General features: G+C 44.3%; 1 protein-coding gene across 10 annotated transcripts in view; it reads left to right on the top strand.

Annotated features, from left to right (window-relative positions):
* The window catches only part of PKD1 (polycystin 1, transient receptor potential channel interacting), a 231,275-nt gene that overhangs the window by 170,538 nt on the left and 43,659 nt on the right, over positions 1-17,078 (top strand). For 8 of the 10 annotated variants that reach the window (XR_009152066.1, XM_058156873.1, XM_058156872.1 and 5 more), the window contains 7 exons: positions 182-321; positions 2,304-2,431; positions 4,415-4,571; positions 6,732-6,857; positions 6,967-7,141; positions 8,454-8,741; positions 9,891-10,025. Coding sequence is in view for 9 of the 10 variants with exons in the window: in XM_058156873.1 (XP_058012856.1) it covers positions 182-321; positions 2,304-2,431; positions 4,415-4,571; positions 6,732-6,857; positions 6,967-7,141; positions 8,454-8,741; positions 9,891-10,025 (1,149 nt within the window). In the remaining variant the exon portion in view is untranslated. Of the gene's footprint in view, positions 1-181; positions 322-2,303; positions 2,432-4,414; positions 4,572-6,731; positions 6,858-6,966; positions 7,142-8,453; positions 8,742-9,890; positions 10,026-16,270; positions 17,055-17,078 lie in introns of those variants that run through there. The other 2 variants (XM_058156877.1, XM_058156874.1) reach the window with 2 other exon arrangements.

Genomic DNA, 17,078 nt, shown 5'->3' with positions numbered 1-17,078 from the left:
GTCTTTCCCCCTCCTGGCTGGCAGCAGGAATCCCTGACGTCCTGATTTCAAGGGGAGCCCATGAGAAGGTGGGCGTGCAAGAGACCAGAGCAGAACAGACTGGTTCAGGCATCCTGTCTGCAGGGGCTGCTTTGGGCTCTTCTGAGCTGAATGGCAAGTCCCCGTTCTCTGTTTCTCCTAGAACTGCTTTGTCTACATGTTCTTCCTGCTGGTCGTCCTTCTCACCAACTACAGTGGGCCTTCACACAACAGCCAGGCGTTTCTTTTGCAAAAGTCCATCAAGCAGCAGCTTGGCATCAGGCAATTCCTGGAGATTAAGAGGTATTTCTGCTGCATGGCCTACTGTTTACATGTTTAGCTTTGCAGGCGTTTTGATGCTCCTCCACTGAGCTTCACCAGTCCCTTCCTAGGGATCTGCAGTCCACAGAATATCCTTCCTCACTCTGTAGGTGCCTGTAGAACAGGTCACATGCAACAACGACCAATGTCTGGGGTTTTTTTTTAAGACTGCAGAAGAAGAGGGTGGGAGTGGTTTTTCAGCTCTGGAGACAGCATCGGTCAGGCTCATTCAAGAACCTTGTAGAACCGGGATGCGGATGGCGGAACCGTCTTGGCCCTCCTGAAACTCAACGACCTTTGATATCTTTGATTGTGGGTATCATTCTGGATCAACCGCAGGAAATCAAAACCTAGGAGGCACTATCTGAGTTTGGTTCTCCTGCTCTCTCTGTCCCGTTCCAGTTGGGACAAGTGGGGAGAGGATTCAAACTGAGATGGACAAGCCTCACAATGTCCATCTCACTATGTCCTGAGCTGCCCTGGTTGCCACTTGGCGTCAGGTGCAATTCGAAGTGTTCTTCTCACCTCTCAGCCCTGCCTGATCCAGGCCTCAGTATTTAAGGGACCACCTGTCCCTGAGGGCCTCTGCCATCCTGTTTGCTCTGACTGGGCTGGCTGGCTTTGCGTCCGTCAATAGAGCAGCTATGTCTAGCAGGATTCTGGAAGTGACTCTTCTGAGCAGCTACACCTTCCCTTCCTTTGAGCAGCCTCTCTTGTCCATCTTGGCCCTCTTCAAGCAGTCTTGTGACCCGGGTCCACGTAAGTAGTGCAAAAACAAATAAACTTTATTCAAACAGCTGAGAATTAACTTATTCTCAGCATAGTTCAATTAAATTAAAGCAAATTCCCCCCAACACAAATTCCTCAGTCCTATCACCAACCTTGATCCAATTATGCAAACTGGCAAAGGCCTTTCTTGGCAAACGTTCAGAAGACACTGATACAAATGCAACAAGACGAAGCTATCAACGTTGTTTTCCAGCAAAGAGCCCAAACGCTGTTGCTGGTCTTTTAAGTCTTATAGGAGGGGCCAGTCATCTCTTGGCCCTCCTCTCAAATTGTCCACTTTGCTTGAGCTGCTCTTGCCTTCTGGCAGCTCTTCTCACGTGTGCATTAGGAACAGGCTCCTCCTGTTCCTCTGCCTCACTACTGTCAGCCTCTGGAGGCTCTGGAGTCTGTGTATCACTCTCCGATGGCCTGGCCCCACCTCTGCCTCCGATGCAGAGACCTCATCTGGGCCTTCCCCAGCCTCCAGGACTGGCCCACGTTCTTCCTCAGCCTCATCACTGTCTGACTCCATTGCCAACTCCGCAGGCTGTTGGTGAACCACAACAAGCAGTCCCTAAAACCCATTTTTTTCTCCCGGACCTTGAGTGGGGATTCATTGGGCAGGCTAGGAGGTCACATTCAGAACTGGAACCTATATTGTCTCCTGCCACGTTTGTTTGTATGTTTGTTTTTGAACAAACATACATTTGTTTCTTTGATAGTTTTGGAGTTGGGCAGTCCAGACAAATTGACCAACGAATAGCGCAAACAAAAGGTGCCAGTGAAATTGGGAATGTGGGCGAATAGGTCCATTTCAGCTTGACCCATGGAAGGGCTGCCCCGCTTCTCTGCTGTGCAGACACAGAGAGCGCAGCCCTGGGAGTGGAGGGGGGGCGGGGGCAGTTGCACAGTTCAGGCATTCACCCCCTTCACCCCCGGCAGAGGGCTGGGTCTCCTTACTTGGCCCCCATGGCAGAGCAGGCAGGGAGGGCTTAGATTGGGCCCGGAATCCAGTGGCTGCAGTGGAGACCCCCTTCTGGGCCCAGGAGGAGAGGGTAGGAGGGTAAGGATGGGAAGTGCAGCTCCAGCCAAGGGAGAATGGAGCTTGGCAGGGACCCGAGGGGCATTGAAATTGGGACGAGCATCTTCTGAGTACTGTTGCTTTCTCCTTTTCCTCCTCCATCGTGTTGGTGCAGATCCGATGACTTCTGGCTTTGGACCACGCAGGGACTGTTGCCCTTTCTGTACCGAAACCGGTCTGCCCAGGGAAGCTCGGGTATCACCCTGGGGGTCCCACAACTGCGGCAAATCCGTGTGCAAGAAGGTAAGTGGGAAGCGAGCGGGGCTTCATCCGTTTAGTGGTGACCCCTGGTGGCACAGTGGCTGGAATGCAGTATTGCAGGCTAACTCTGCCAACTGCCAGGAGTTCGATCCCGATAGGCTCAAGGATGACTTAGCTGTCCATCTGAGGTCAGTAAAATGAAGACCCAGGTTGTTGGGGTCAATATGCTGACTGTGTAAACCGCTTAGAGAGTGCTGTAAAGCACTGTGAAAGTGGTACATAAGTCTAAGTGCTATTGTTATAGCTGTTAGTAATTGTGCACCATGTTCCAGGTTTGGAACATAAATAATTGATTTAAGAAACGAGGGCAGTTTTTTCCCTGCCACAGTCTTATTTTCTGTGTCATCTTCTACCGAAGACTCTTCTCTGGATTACTCAGGTTCTCCAAATTTTCCCTCTCCAGCTCTACGATTTCTTGACCACGTCCCTCTGTTTGATTCCATTAATATGGAGCCTTTCCCGATATTTGGGCTGAATCAGAACATGCTTTCTTATTAAATTATTTATTTTTATTTATCAAATTTCTACACCACTGTCTCACCTATTGGGCTCTGGGCAGTTTACAAATAAAAAGCATAAAAAGAGACATCGTTTTTTTAAAAAATAAACAGTGTATGTACACTTTGTGTATAGTGTATGTACACTTACACTATGTACCCTTACATAGTGTAAGCCGCCCTGAGTCTTCGGAGAAGGGCGGGATATAAATTCAAATTAAAAAAAAAATCAAAAGCAGAGTTAAAAAGAGTTAAAAGGTTCAGAATTGCAAAAGTTGAAAAAGGCAGAGGGAGCAGCATCAAGACACCAACCGCCCCCGCCCTCCAAGGTTGCATGCCTCTCTTGGACCTCCAGGCTCTTAGACCCTTTTCCTTTAGGCCAGACAAGTGGGGTCCCACCACGCCTCTGGGTGTGCTCTCAGCCTAACGAGCCCTTTCTCAGTCCTATTAAAGCAGGGGTCTCCAACCTTGGGAACTTTAAGACTTGTGGACTTCAACTCCCAGAATCCCTCAGCCAGCAAAGCTGGCTGAGGAATTCTGGGAGTTGAAGTCCACAAGTCTTAAAGTTCCCAAGGTTGGAGACCCCTGCATTAAAGGACAGCTGAAGTCCCCATTGCTGCTCGCTCTCCTGTCTGTGGCTTGAAGGGCGGAGTTAAGAATCATAAAGGAGTTTAAGAGAAAAAGGCCTCATCAGGAGCATCGGCCAGAGAAGCTAAGCAGGGTCAGCCCTGGCTAAGTCACCAGAGGAGAGCAGCAGGAAATCCCAGACAGTCCCACCTGGGAAGTTGAAAAAACACCCAGGAAGAAAACAACCACCAGGCACTGCCGGTTAGGCAATGTTGCCAAGTACATCAGTGTCCTTCCTGTTGAAGACTACTTCAGCTTTAACCACAACAATACACGAGCACACAATAGATTCAAACTTAAAGTTAACCGCTCCAAACTCAATTGCAGAAAATACAACTTCAGCAACAGAGTGGTCAATGCTTGGAATGCACTACCAGACTCTGTGGACTCATCCCAAAACCCCCAAAACTTTAACCTTAGACTGTCTACTGTTGACCTCACCCCATTCCTAAGAAATCTGTAAGGGGAATGCATAAGAGCACCAGCGTGCCTACCGTCCCTGTCCTAATGTTCCCTTTAGTTGTATTCATTTTTTGTATTCAGTTCATGCTTATATATATTATTTAATACGTATTTGACAAAATAGATAGATAGATAGATAGATAGATAGATAGATAGATAGATAGATAGATAACACAAAATGGAGTCTTTGGACTTAATTACCAAAACAAAGTTCGGTCCGGTTGCCATGATTCAACCTTTAGACCTCTTTGGCCCTCACGACTGAATCTTCATTGAAATAGTGGGGGCTTCATGGTTTTGTCCTCGGAGGAAGGCAGCTGAGGAAGAAGCAAATTTGCAGGACCAGCAGAGAAAACATGGCGCCCCCTTTTCCCAACAGAGTGCTTGAGTTCGCTGGAAGAGGCTCTGAGCGGGACGAAGAGAAGATGCGCTTTCGGTTCCAACAGCTTTGACACCACCAGCTACGCGGCTGGCTGGAAGAGCCCCTCGGACAACCTGGGGCCGCTCTGGACCTACTCTCCTCCTGACTTGGCTGGGTGAGTGGACCCATTCGCTCCCCTTCCTTTCCCTTCCCCGCACAGGTTAAAAAAAAAAAAAGCATTCTCCATTTCGGTGTGAGCGGTTGCGTTTCCTTGTCGTCTGTGATCCATTTTTTTCTCCCAAGAGCTCAGGACAGATGGCCTCTTAGTCCCTTATCCAGTGTTTCCCCATACAGGTAGTCCTTGACTTACAACAGTTCATTTAGTGACCGTTCAAAGTTACGACGGCACTAACAAAAGGTGACTCGTGACCATTTTTCAGTTGCAACCTTCTCAGTGTCCCCCAGGGTCACGTCATCAAAATTCAGGCGCTTGGCAACTGACTCAAATTTATGACGGTCGCAGTGTCCAGGGGATACATGATCCATCTTTTGTGACCTTCTGACGAGCAAAGTCAATGGGGAAATCAGATTCACTTAACAACTGTGTTAACTAACTTAACAAGGGCCGGTGAATAGCGCAGGCTGGTAAAGCCTGTTATTAAAACACAGCTGCTTGCAATTACTGCAGGTTCTAGTCCCACCAGGCCCAAGGTTGATTCAGCCTTCCATCCTTTATAAGGTAGGTAAAATGAGGACCCAGATTGTTGGGGGCAATAAGTTGACTTTGTAAAAAAATATACAAATAGAATGAGACTATTGCCTTATACACTGTAAGCCGCCCTGAGTCTTCGGAGAAGGGCGGGATATAAATGTAAACAAAAAAAAACAAAAAAAACAACCACAGCGACTCACTTAGCAACTGCAAATGTCATAAAACGGGGCAAACTTCACTTAACAAATGTCTCACTTAACAACAACAATTTTGGGCTCAGTTGTGGTTGTAAGTCAAGGACTTACCTGTGGTGCCAATGGGGTGAGAGGGTTTGGGCTGTAGGGCGGAACGCAGCGTCAGGATTGGACCTTCCACATTATGCCAGAAACGAAAAGGAAGAAAGCATCATTTCTGCAAAACTTTTTGGTTAGGAACAAGTCAGGGAAGGAGATAGTCCAGAAGATAGGCTCAAAATACAGAAGGATCTTGACAGACCTGAACATTGGGCGCTAACTAACAAAATGAAATTCAACAGTGAAAAAAGTAAGGTTCTACATTTAGGCAAAAAACCCCAAAATGCACAGGTGGTACCTTGCTCATTAGTAGTAACTGTAAGAGGGATCTTGGAGTCCTAGTGGATAACCATTTAGATATGAGCCAGCCGTGTGCAGCAGCTGCCAAAAAAGCCAACACAGTTCTGGGCTGCATAAACAGAGGGATAGAATCAAGATCACGTGAAGTTTAATACCACTTTATAATACCTTGGTAAGGCCACACCTGGAATACTGCATTCAGTTTTGGTCGCCACAATGTAAAAAAGATGTTGAGACTCTAGAAAGAGTGCAGAGAAGAGCAGCAAAGATGATTAGGGGACTGGAGACTGAAACATATGAAGAATGGTTGCAGGAACTGGGTATGTCTAGTTTAATAAAAAGAAGGACTAGGGGAGACATGATAGCTGTGTTCCAATATCTCAGGGGTTGCCACAAAGAAGAGGGAGTCGGGCTGTTCTCCAAAGCACCTGAGGGTAGAACAAGAAGCAATGGGTGGAAACTGATCAAGGAGAGATGCAACTTAGAACTAAGGAGAAATTTCCTGACAGTTAGAACAATTAATCAATGGAACAACTTGCCTGCGGAAGTTGTGAATGCTCCAACACTGGAAATGTTGGATAGTCATTTGTCTGAGATGGTGTAGGGTTTCCTGCCTGGGCAAGGGGTTGGACTAGAAGACCTCCAAGGTCCCTTCCAACTCTGTTATTATGTTATGTTAAGGGGGCAAGTGTCAGGCAAGCGTCACAAGCAAAGAAGGCAGAAAAAGTTTTAGGAGAAAACTGTCCAGTCTTTTGAGCTCATCATCATTGGGAAGGTTTACAACAAGGGTCTCCAACCTTGGCAACTTTAAGCCTGGCGGACTTCAACTTCCAGAATTCCCCAGCCAGCTTTGCTGGCTGGGGCATTCTGGGAGTTGAAGTCCGCCAGGCTTAAAGTTGCCAAGGTTGGAGACCCCTGATTTACAAAGACCTGGAAGAGGGTTAGAGCAGAATCCTGGTGTACACGGAAGGGGCTTTTCTAGCCATGCATGACCTTCCTCCTCCTCCTCCCCTGCCCCCTTGTATTTCAGGGCCTGGTACTGGGGCTACCTTTCCATCTATGACAGCGGGGGTTACATCCAGGAATTGGGAACGACTCTCTCAGAAAGCAACGCTGGTCTGCAGGGCCTCCAGCAGAACAACTGGATCAGCAACAGGTGGGTGATGAGAGTAGGGGAGACCCGCGTGGGAAACCGAGGCAGGCCTGCTCCCCCACCAAAGCTCCTTGCTTTGCGATAGTTTAACCCGTCTTTCCGTCTGTTGCAGGAGCCAGGCAATCTTTGTGGAAATGACCCAATACCACCCTGTTCTGGACCTCCATGCTGCCGTCACGCTCCGGTTGGAGTTCCCCCTGGCGAAACACGCTGTGCCAGCTGTGACCGTCACTCCCTTCCCGCTGCACCCGCTTGGCAGGAGGGTTACCCCGCAGCTGCTCATGATGGTCAGTCCCAAAACTCTCTCTGTTCCTCCTTACTTGTACAGGGCAGACAGTTGGCGCTGCAGGAGAAACCAGGGCAGCAAATGACGTTTTTGGACCAAGGAGAATCCCTAATTCCTTTTGGCTACGAAAGAATGGAGGACCTCTGATTGTCAGGTGGTTGAAAAAAATGGAAGCAACTTCTGAATATGTAGGTCTTGGCATATTCGGGTCTTTTCCCGTGTAAGGTTGAGAATATCTTGGCGACGTTTCAACGAGCAAAGCTTTGCTAGCACAAGCACGAAACCGAAAGCACCAGCCTGAAGATGATGAGTGAGACCTCGTCGAAACGTCGCCAAGATACTCTCAACCTTGAGGGGCATCCGGAGGCTCCAGTTAGTTCAGAATGCAGCTGCGCGGGTGATAGAGGGAGCCCCTCGTGGCTCCCGTGTTACACCTATCCTGCGCAGACTGCACTGGCTACCTGTGGCCTTCCGGGTGCGCTTCAAGGTGCTGGTGACAATCTTTAAAGCGCTCCATGGCATAGGGCCGGGCTATTTACGGGACCGCCTACTGCTACCAAATACCTCTCACCGACCCGTGCGCTCTCACAGAGAGGGACTCCTCAGGGTGCCGTCAGCTAGGCAGTGCCGTCTGGCGACACCCAGGGGAAGGGCCTTCTCTGTGGGGGCTCCCACCCTCTGGAACGAGCTCCCTCCAGGACTTCGCCAACTTCCGGACCTCCGAACCTTCCGTCGCGAGCTTAAAACACACTTATTTATCTGCGCGGGACTGGATTAGATTTTAAAGTTATGGGTTTTAAGGGGTTTTTATTATTTATACTATTTTAAATTTCGGGCAATAGAATGAGTTTTTTAATTGTTTTTTAATCTGTATTTATATGTATTTTAACTTCTGAATACTTTCCATATGACCCATTGGGAACCCCATATTAAAGCAACATACCTTATGTGCGGCCAGCATTTAAACACAACATTTCACATGGTCCAGTACTTGAGTAAAACGGTTCGGCTGAGATCAGGATATGTGGGACTGACTGTGGGAGATTTTAGGGGCAATACTGAAATATAATTTTATCTTATTTCTCTATATCTAATTACTATATTTTACTCCAATGTCATTTTAAATTGCTTTTGTGGGATTTTATTAATCATTCGTACTTGGGATTCTGCATTTTGATATGGCCTATAAACTAAACTTAACTTTGCAGAGGCTCCATGTTGCTACTCAGGGTGCAGCAACAGAAGGTGTGGAAGGTTTGGCCACCTCCACCTTTCCTGGGAGCTCAGCCGTCCTCTTTCTCCTCCCCATCCAGGTCTTCCTTATGATCCTGGTGGTCTATTTCGTGGTCTCCGAGTCTCTCGCCATCAAGAAGGAAGGCAAGGCTTACTTTGCCCTGCTCAGCAGCTACGGGCAGTGGCTGCTCATCCTGGCCACCACCTGCACGGTGGTCGTCCACCTCAGCCAGGCCACTCTCGCTGAGCGGCAGTGGGCAAAGTATCTGAAGAACAAGCGGGCCTTCACCAGCTTCTCCCCGGTGGCATCTCTCCACGCTGCCTTCAGCTGCCTGGCTGCTTCTCTGCTCTTCCTGCTGACAGTCAAGGTAGGAAGGAGGGCGCTGGAATCACTGTTGGGAAAGCTTCGGAAAACACGAAGGAACAAATTTGTGGATGTGACAAGGAGCTAAAGCTTTCTCAGTGGATTAACTTGCCTCTCCTTTAGTATTTTGGGCAATCGGGATACCTTTTCTTTTTTTGCTGTCCTAGAGTTGCTTTAAGGGACACGGTGGCTCAGGGGCTAGGACGTTGAGCTTGTCGATCGAAAGGTCGGCAGCTCGGCGGTTCGAATCCCTAGTGGTGCTGTGTAATGGGGTGAGTTCCCGTTACTTGTCCCAGCTTCTGCCAACCTAGCAGTTTCGAAAGCACGTAAAAATGCAAGTAGAAAAAATAGGGACCACCTTTGGTAGGAAGGTAACAGCGTTCCGTGCGCCTTTGGCGTTGAGTCATGCTGGCCACATGACCACGGAGACGTCTTCAGACAGTGCTGGCTCTTCGGCTTTGAAACGGAGATGAGCACCGCCCCCTAGAATGACTAGCATATATGTACAAGGGGAACCTTTACCTTTACCTTAGAGTTACTTTGGGAATGATTGCAAAGATTTTTGTGATCCATAGAACATAGAATAACAGAGTTGGAAGGGACCTTGGAAGGTCTTCTAGTCCAACCCCCTGCTTAGACAGGAGACACCCTATACCAGGGGTGTCAAACTGGCGGCCCATGGGCCGGATGCGTCACACGCAGGCCACGCCCACCCCAGCTCCGCGAATGGGAAAAACACCGCAAAACGTCATGTGATGGTAACATGACACTGTGAGTTTGACACCCGTGCCTTATACCATCTGCGTGGTGGCACAGGGGTCAGAATGCAGTACTGCAGGCTAATTCACTGCTTAATCCAGGAGTCCAATCCTGATTGGCTCAAGGTTGACCCAGCCTTCCGTTTGTCAGTAAAATGAGGACCCAGATTGTTGGGGGCAATATGCCGACTCTGTAAGCTAGGTGTGTGTGACATGATAGCGGTGTTCCAATATTTGAAACAGAAGCCACACTGGAGCTAGAGCAGGACTCTTGGATCCCCTTCCCCTCCGGGAAGGACTTCTCACCCTGGCCTTAAACTGAGCTGAGGTTGCCCCAACCAACTCCCTAGAAAGCCAGCTCTTGCTAAGCCAACCTCCCTCTCTGCTTCCCAAAGGCTTCCCAGCAGCTGCGCTTCATCCGACAGTGGTCCACGTTTGGCAAAGCTTTGCAGAAATCGGCCGGGGAGCTGCTGGGCATCGGTTTGGCCTTTCTGATCCTGACGTTGGCTTACACACAGCTCGGCTACCTGGTAATGGGGGAAACCCTGAAATAGGGCGGGGTGGGCTAAGGGGACATTGTCCCACCAATGTGCCAGCATCTGGAGGGAGAGGAGAGCTGGGCCCCTTCCTCTAACATGCCCTGTGGGAGCCCCTTCCCCTGGTTTGACCCCCCCCCATCCATGCCAACCCTTCCAGGTGCATTTTTTTACCACGTTCGGCAAAATGCCTTGTTAGCTGGAGGGGATCAACACGGTCACTTTTCTAAACGTGGTTTCTTCAACCTAGTTTTAGCAAAAGACATCTGGTTTTCCTTCTTAACCAGCAACAGCCCCATTCTGCAGGCAGAAATCTCAGCATCGGTTGGGACTCTTTCCGGGGGCAGGTGGTGATCCCTCCCCCAGGCCTCGTTTTCAGCATTTCATTCTCACCTGAAAGCAGAGAAGAGCTCCGACATGTGCCGCTTCTGGTCTCCCCTTGATTCCTGAGGAGGTGTCCCTCTTTACGGGAGTCCCAAAGGTGCAACTGGACTTCCTGGTTTTTCTTTGAAGACATTTTGCTTCTCATCCACAGTCTTTTCAATGGTTCCAAGAAGGCCCCACACCCACTGATGACACAGATAAGCCTCCAGGTGACCTCAAGGACCCACTAAAACAGGGGTCCCCAACCTTGGCAACTTTAAGCCTGGTGGACTTCAACTCCCAGAATTCCCCAGCCAGCTTTGCTGGCTGGGGTATTCTGGGAGTTGAAGTCCTCCAGGCTTAAAGTTGCCAAGGTTGGAGACCCCTGCTCTAAAAGGATACCAATGATCAGCTGTGTGCAAGGAGTATAAATCCTTCCATTCCCCACCATCCAGTCAGAGCTGAAGAAGGTTCTTGGATGAGAAGCGAAACGTCTTCAAAAAAAAACCAGGAAGTCCAGCTGCCTCTTTTTTTTTTTAACAAGTTTTTTATTGATTTTTTCATTCCCGCCCCCCCACCCCCACATACACCTACAGCTGCCTCTTGAAAAACCATCTGCAAAGCTGGCTGAGGAATTCTGGGAGTTGAAGTCCACAAGTCTTAAAGTGACCAAGGTTAGGGACCCCTGCTCTAGTCCATCTTTGAAATATCCCAGAAATGCTCGCTTTAAAAATAATATTCTGCAGCCGTTGACAGAGATGCATTACAGCACTGGTTTTTTTTTTATTGAAAAAGTTTTAAGAAACAAAAACATTTTCCCCCCTTTCCCCCCACAAAACCCCCTCCCCTCCCTTCCCCCCACCGGCTTCCCGGGTCAATCAGAAGGTATTGTTATACATAAACCAAACATAGAGTAAAATTTTCCCTTCTAATCCAATTAACCTCATCCAAATCTTTTCATCTCCCAACCCCCCATTACATAAAATAATACTTCCTAATTATTCAAAGGCAATCTGATATTTCTTAATCTGATATCTGTTTTGTAAATAATCAATCCATTTTTTCCATTCAATTAAATATCTTTCCTGCGTATTGTCTTTCAAAAAAGCTGAGATTTTAGCCATCTCAGCCAAATTAGTGACTTTCAATATCCATTCTTCTATTGTAGGTACCTCTTCTTTCTTCCAGTATTGTCCAATCAACAGTCTTGCTGCTGTTATTAAATTCAGAATCAATTTAGTCTCAATCCCTGTACAATCCGTTATAATTCCCAAAAGGAAAAATTGTGGCAGGAACTTTATCTTCTTCTTCAGGACATTTTGAATAATCCACCAAATTCTTATCCAAAAGGCCTTAATTTTCTTGCAAGTCCACCAAATATGAAAATATGTAGCGTCATCACAATCACACCTCCAACATTTCGCTTGGATATCAGGATACATACATGATAATTTTTTGGGATCTAAGTGCCATCTATAAAACATCTTATAAAATTTTCCCTTAAATTCTGTGCTTGTGTAAACTTAACATTTCTAACCCAGATTTTCTCCCATGTTTCCAACATTATTGGTTCCTGAATATTCTGTGCCCATTTTATCATACAGTCCTTTACCAAATCCTTTTCCGAATCTATTTCAAGCAACACATTATACAATCTCTTTATATGCTCCTGGGTCTGATTTCTAATTTGCTTTATTAAATTTTCCTCCTTTGCATTATACCAATTCTTTGATCTTCTTTCCACCTAGCACTTATTTGCCCATATTGAAACCAAGTATAATTCCTCCCTTCTTCATTTAATACCTGTAATGATTTTAATTGCAATCTACCTCCTTCAGCATACAAAAGTTCTTTATAAGTAATCATTTCCTGTTTCTGTTCTATATTTATATTCTCTATTGCATGTCTGGGGCTCGCCCATATAGGAATCTTATAGTCTAATTTATAAGAATATTTTTCCAGACCATAAAGAGCACTTCTCAACACATGATTCTTAAAAGCCCTATCCACTTTTTTCATAAAATAAATCGCATGCCATCCATATAACAAGTCATAACCTTCTATATTCAAAATTCTTTCCTCCGTTAAATTAAACCAGTCACTTATTACTGAAAGGGCTACTGCTTCATAATATAGTTTAAAATTAGGCATTTTAAACCACCTCTTTCCCGTGAGTCCTGTATTATTTTCATTTTAACCTCGCCTTTTTACCTGCCATATAAATTTATTAATCCCAATCTGCCAATCCTCCAAATTTTTATCTTTCTTAATTATTGGTATCATCTGGAACAGAAACAAAATCTAGGTAACACATTCATTTTAATAGCATAATCCTTCCCAATAGGGACAACTGCAATTTTTTCCAGACACTCATATTATTCTGAACTTTTTGCCATAGCAAGTCATAATTATTCTTATAAAGTTTCTTGTTCGATGAGCTAATATAAACCCCTAAGTATTTAACCTTTTTTACCACCTCAAATCTTGTCATTTCCTCTAGTTTTTGTTTCTGTTGTATAGACATATTTTTGATTATCACTTTTGTTTTATTCTGATTTATTTTAAATCCTGATACCTTTCCATATTTATCAATTGTTTCCAACAAAAATCTACTTGAATTTGTAGGATTTGTTAAAGTAACCACTACATCATCTGCAAAAGCTCTAACTTTGTACTCATATTGTCTAATCTCAATTCCCTCTATTTTTGTTAATTCTCGTATTTTATCTAATAATGGTTCCAGAGTCAAGACAAACAATAGTGGTGATAAGGGACATCCCTGTCTTGTTCCTTTCGCAATCTTAATAACTTCTGTCAAACTACCATTTATTATAATCTGAGCTGTTTGCTCTCCATAAATCGCTTTAATTATTCTAACAAAACAATCTCCAAATTGCATTTTCTCTATTAATTTAAATAAAAAATCCCAATGCAATCGATCAAAGGCTTTCTCTGCATCCAAAAAAATAAGTGCTGCTGAAGTATTCTTCTTTTCCAAATATTCCAATATATTAATAATCTGTCTAACATTATTCCTCATCTGCCTCCCTTTTATAAAACCAGATTGATCAGTATGAATTCTTTGTTGTAAAACTAACATTAATCTATTTGCTATTATTTTTACAAAAATCTTATAATCATTATTTAAAAGTGAAATCGGCCTGTAGTTACCAGGTTTAGAGCAATCTTGCTCCTCTTTTGGTATCAGTGAAATAAAAGATGTTTTCCATGACGGGGGTATTCCCACTTCTAGTTGTATCTGATTAAATAATTCTTTAAGTGGGCCTAATATTTCATCCTAGTATTTTTTTATAATAACTTGCTGTAAGACCATCTGTACCAGGGGTTTTCCCCATTTTTAATTGTTTAATTGCCTCCACTATTTCTCCAGTAGCTATCGGCCGATTCAGCTCCTCCCTCTGTTCTAATGTTAGAATATTAACCTTATAATCTTTCAAATAATCATAAATGTCCCTATTCGATATTTTGTCTTTTGCATATAGAGCAGTGTAAAATTCTGAGAATGCCTTTTTAATTTTATCCTGTTGATATATCTCTTTGCCTTTATATTCTATTTTTTGTATGACACGTGCTTTCTGTTTTTTCCTTAATTATATGCCAACCATCTCCCAGGTTTATTTGCATTACAAAAGGTATTATGTTTAGCATATTGTATATTCGTTGCCACCTGGTCTGCCATTAACATATTAAATTGACTCTGTAATATTTTATAGCCTCTTTAAGTTTGTGATCTTGTGGGTTTTGAATTAATAACTGTTGCTTCTTTGAATTTCTTCTTCCAAATACCTCGCTGCCTTTGTTTTATTATTCCTTTGCCTATTGTCCAAATAAAATCAATATCCTCTAATAAAAGCTTTACTCGCCTCCCACACAGTTCCTATAGGTGTCCCTTTGTACATATTAAAATCAAAAATTCTTCATCTGTTTCTTACAATGATTTACATTATCCTCATATCTAAACAGATTTTCATTCAACCTCCATGTTCTACCACCTTTTTTCCCTTGTAATAATTCCATCCATACTGGGCTATGGTCAGTTAAACACCTCGGAAATATCTTCATTTTCTTCACCCTAGAAGGCAAGTCATTAGAAATTAAAATAAAATCAATACGTGAAAAGATTGATGCCTATCAGAAAAAGGTAAACCCTCTCTCATCTGGATTCCGTAACCTCCATATATCTCTAAACTCATAGTCTTCCATCATTTCAAAAAAGGATTTTGGTAATTTTGCATGTATAGGTATCTTCTTGGAAGAGGTTCTCTTATCACTTCTTGTATCAATTACTCCATTCCAGTCTCCTAATAAAATAAACGAACTATAATCCCACAGGATCAACCTCTCATGTAACATTTATAAAACTTTTCTTGTTGCTGATTAGGTGCATAAATACCTATCAGCAAAGTCTTTTTTGCATCTATCACCAGTTCAATAGCAATAAATCTTCCTTGAGTATCTGCCTCAATTAACTTAGCTGGTATATCCTTCCTGATATATACAACAATTCCATGCTTCTTTTCCAAAGTTGATGCAACAAAATGTTTACCTAATTTTGAGTTTAATTAAATATTTTTGGTCTGATAATTTTATATGTGTCTCTTGCAAACAAATCACATCATTTTTAAATTGTTTCAAGTAGTGAAATATTTTCCTTCTTTTCTGAGCTGAATTCAAACCATTAACATTCCATGACAAAATTCTATTTGCCATTACTGGTCTCCTGAAGCTTTGAAACAGACAACGGAAGATCCTCCTCCGGTATCTTCCGTCTAGCTCCTCCCACAGCTTCCATACTGGGATCCTGACTTTTACTTTGAAGCTGTTGCTCTTCTTTACGCTTAAGAGCTCCTCTTGTCACCCTTTGCTCTTGTGGTTCCTCTGATGCTGGCAGCAATGAAGCCTCTTGGGTCACCACGCCTTCTTGGATCTCTTGAAGTTTTTCTATCACTTCTATTTCAACTTTCAAAACTGTAGAAAGAAAATCCTTTGCCTTTAAAAAAGTGTCAATTCTATATCTCCTTCCTTGATAAAATACTGTCAGACCAACTGGCACCTCCCATCTGAATTGAATCTGATGTTTTTTAAGTTATTGTATAAAAAAAAACAAATTCCTTCCTATCTCTTAACATCTTTGAAGGAATCTCTTTCAGGACCTTCAGCTCCTGTTCTCCAATTTTCAAAGTTGTCTGATATGCAACTTGCAGAACCTGATTTTTCATAGTTCTTTTCACAAAATAAACCACAATGTCCCGAGGAAGCTTTCTCTGTCTTGCAATCCAGGAATTAACTTTATATATTTTATCAATTTGGTAAGCTACCTCTTCGGTTTCCACTTCAATAAATTCAGCCAATGCTTCTGATATCATTTTTCTTAGGTCCTCTCCTCTCTGTTCTTGCATACCACGGATTCTAAGAGCTCCTTCCATAAGTTTATATTGCAATATCACAACCTGATCTTCATTTTGATCCCTTTTTTCTGAACACCTTGCATTTTGTCTTCTAAGTGCTTATTTGACTGAGAGATCTGTTGCATCTCTTCTTCCAATCCCTCAATTTTTTTACTCAAACCTTGAACAGCCATCATAATATCTTCTCTTATTTTTGCATTAAAATTCTCCATCATCTCTTTTTGCCTATCTTCAGAAAGTTTTAACTGTTCTTTCAATATATCCTCAAGATTTGCTTCAGATCCCCTTCTTCCAGAAGGCTTTAAAGGTTTAGCTGCCATTCTGTCTTCAAAAGAATCAGGAATTTAAACTTAAAAACTTTCCTTTACTCCTTTCAGTATAAGAGAGCTCCGTTTATAACAATCCACAAATAACGCTACTTTGTTGTACTAAAAAATTCACTTTCAGACGCCATTTAAAAGTCAATTAATCAGAGACAAAGAGAAGTTTCAAATTTCAAAAGGGGGAGTCGGTATACTTGCCGTGTTGTTTCTACTTCAAAGATCGAACGCTTGTGAAAGTCCCGTCTGCTTAGAAAATCAATCAATTTGACAAGTCCTTTTGAGCAGAAGTGACTCCTACTCCTTTTTCCTGAAAAAACAGGAGCACATTTGAAGTTGGAGTATAATGAAGTTCGATGGGACCTTAAATCCAGAAAAATTCGCTCTTAAGAGCAAACCCCCTGGAGAGATCTACCACTCCCCCACAGCTCTGCACACCCCCTTTTGCCCAAGGGGTATGCTAAGGTCAGTGAACAGTGATTTATACTGTTTCACTGACTTTTATGATCTTCTAACGCGGAGCGCCCTGTTAGAGCACCCTGCAGGAGCGGTGACGTCACTGGAAGCCGCATTACAGCACTGGTTTTATTTCCATCACGGATTCCAAAGGATGTTTTACTAATTGACACCCATGCCATCAGATCTTGGGGAGGAGGGGGGGGGCTCAAAGCCAGCCATCTGAGGCCAGGCTGGGTGCAGTTACAGCAAGCACTGGGCTTCTCTGTCCATTCGGAGTCCACAGGGTTCAAGGTCTTTTGATGTCTTGAGCACCGAGGAGGCTGGGAATCCGCAAACCAGCCCCGGTGAGGCCATTCGGGCATCAGCTATGCAGGGAAGGAGAGTCCTGAGCTCCCAAGATGGACCTTTCTGGATGGACCTTCCTGTCCAGCCGCTCACCGGCCTCCCTCTTGTGTCTGCACAGCTCTTCTCCTCTC

Source organism: Ahaetulla prasina, chromosome 14 (assembly GCF_028640845.1).
Source record: "Ahaetulla prasina isolate Xishuangbanna chromosome 14, ASM2864084v1, whole genome shotgun sequence".
NCBI lineage: Eukaryota > Metazoa > Chordata > Lepidosauria > Squamata > Colubridae > Ahaetulla > Ahaetulla prasina.
This window is presented reverse-complemented; position numbering and strand designations above follow the sequence as displayed.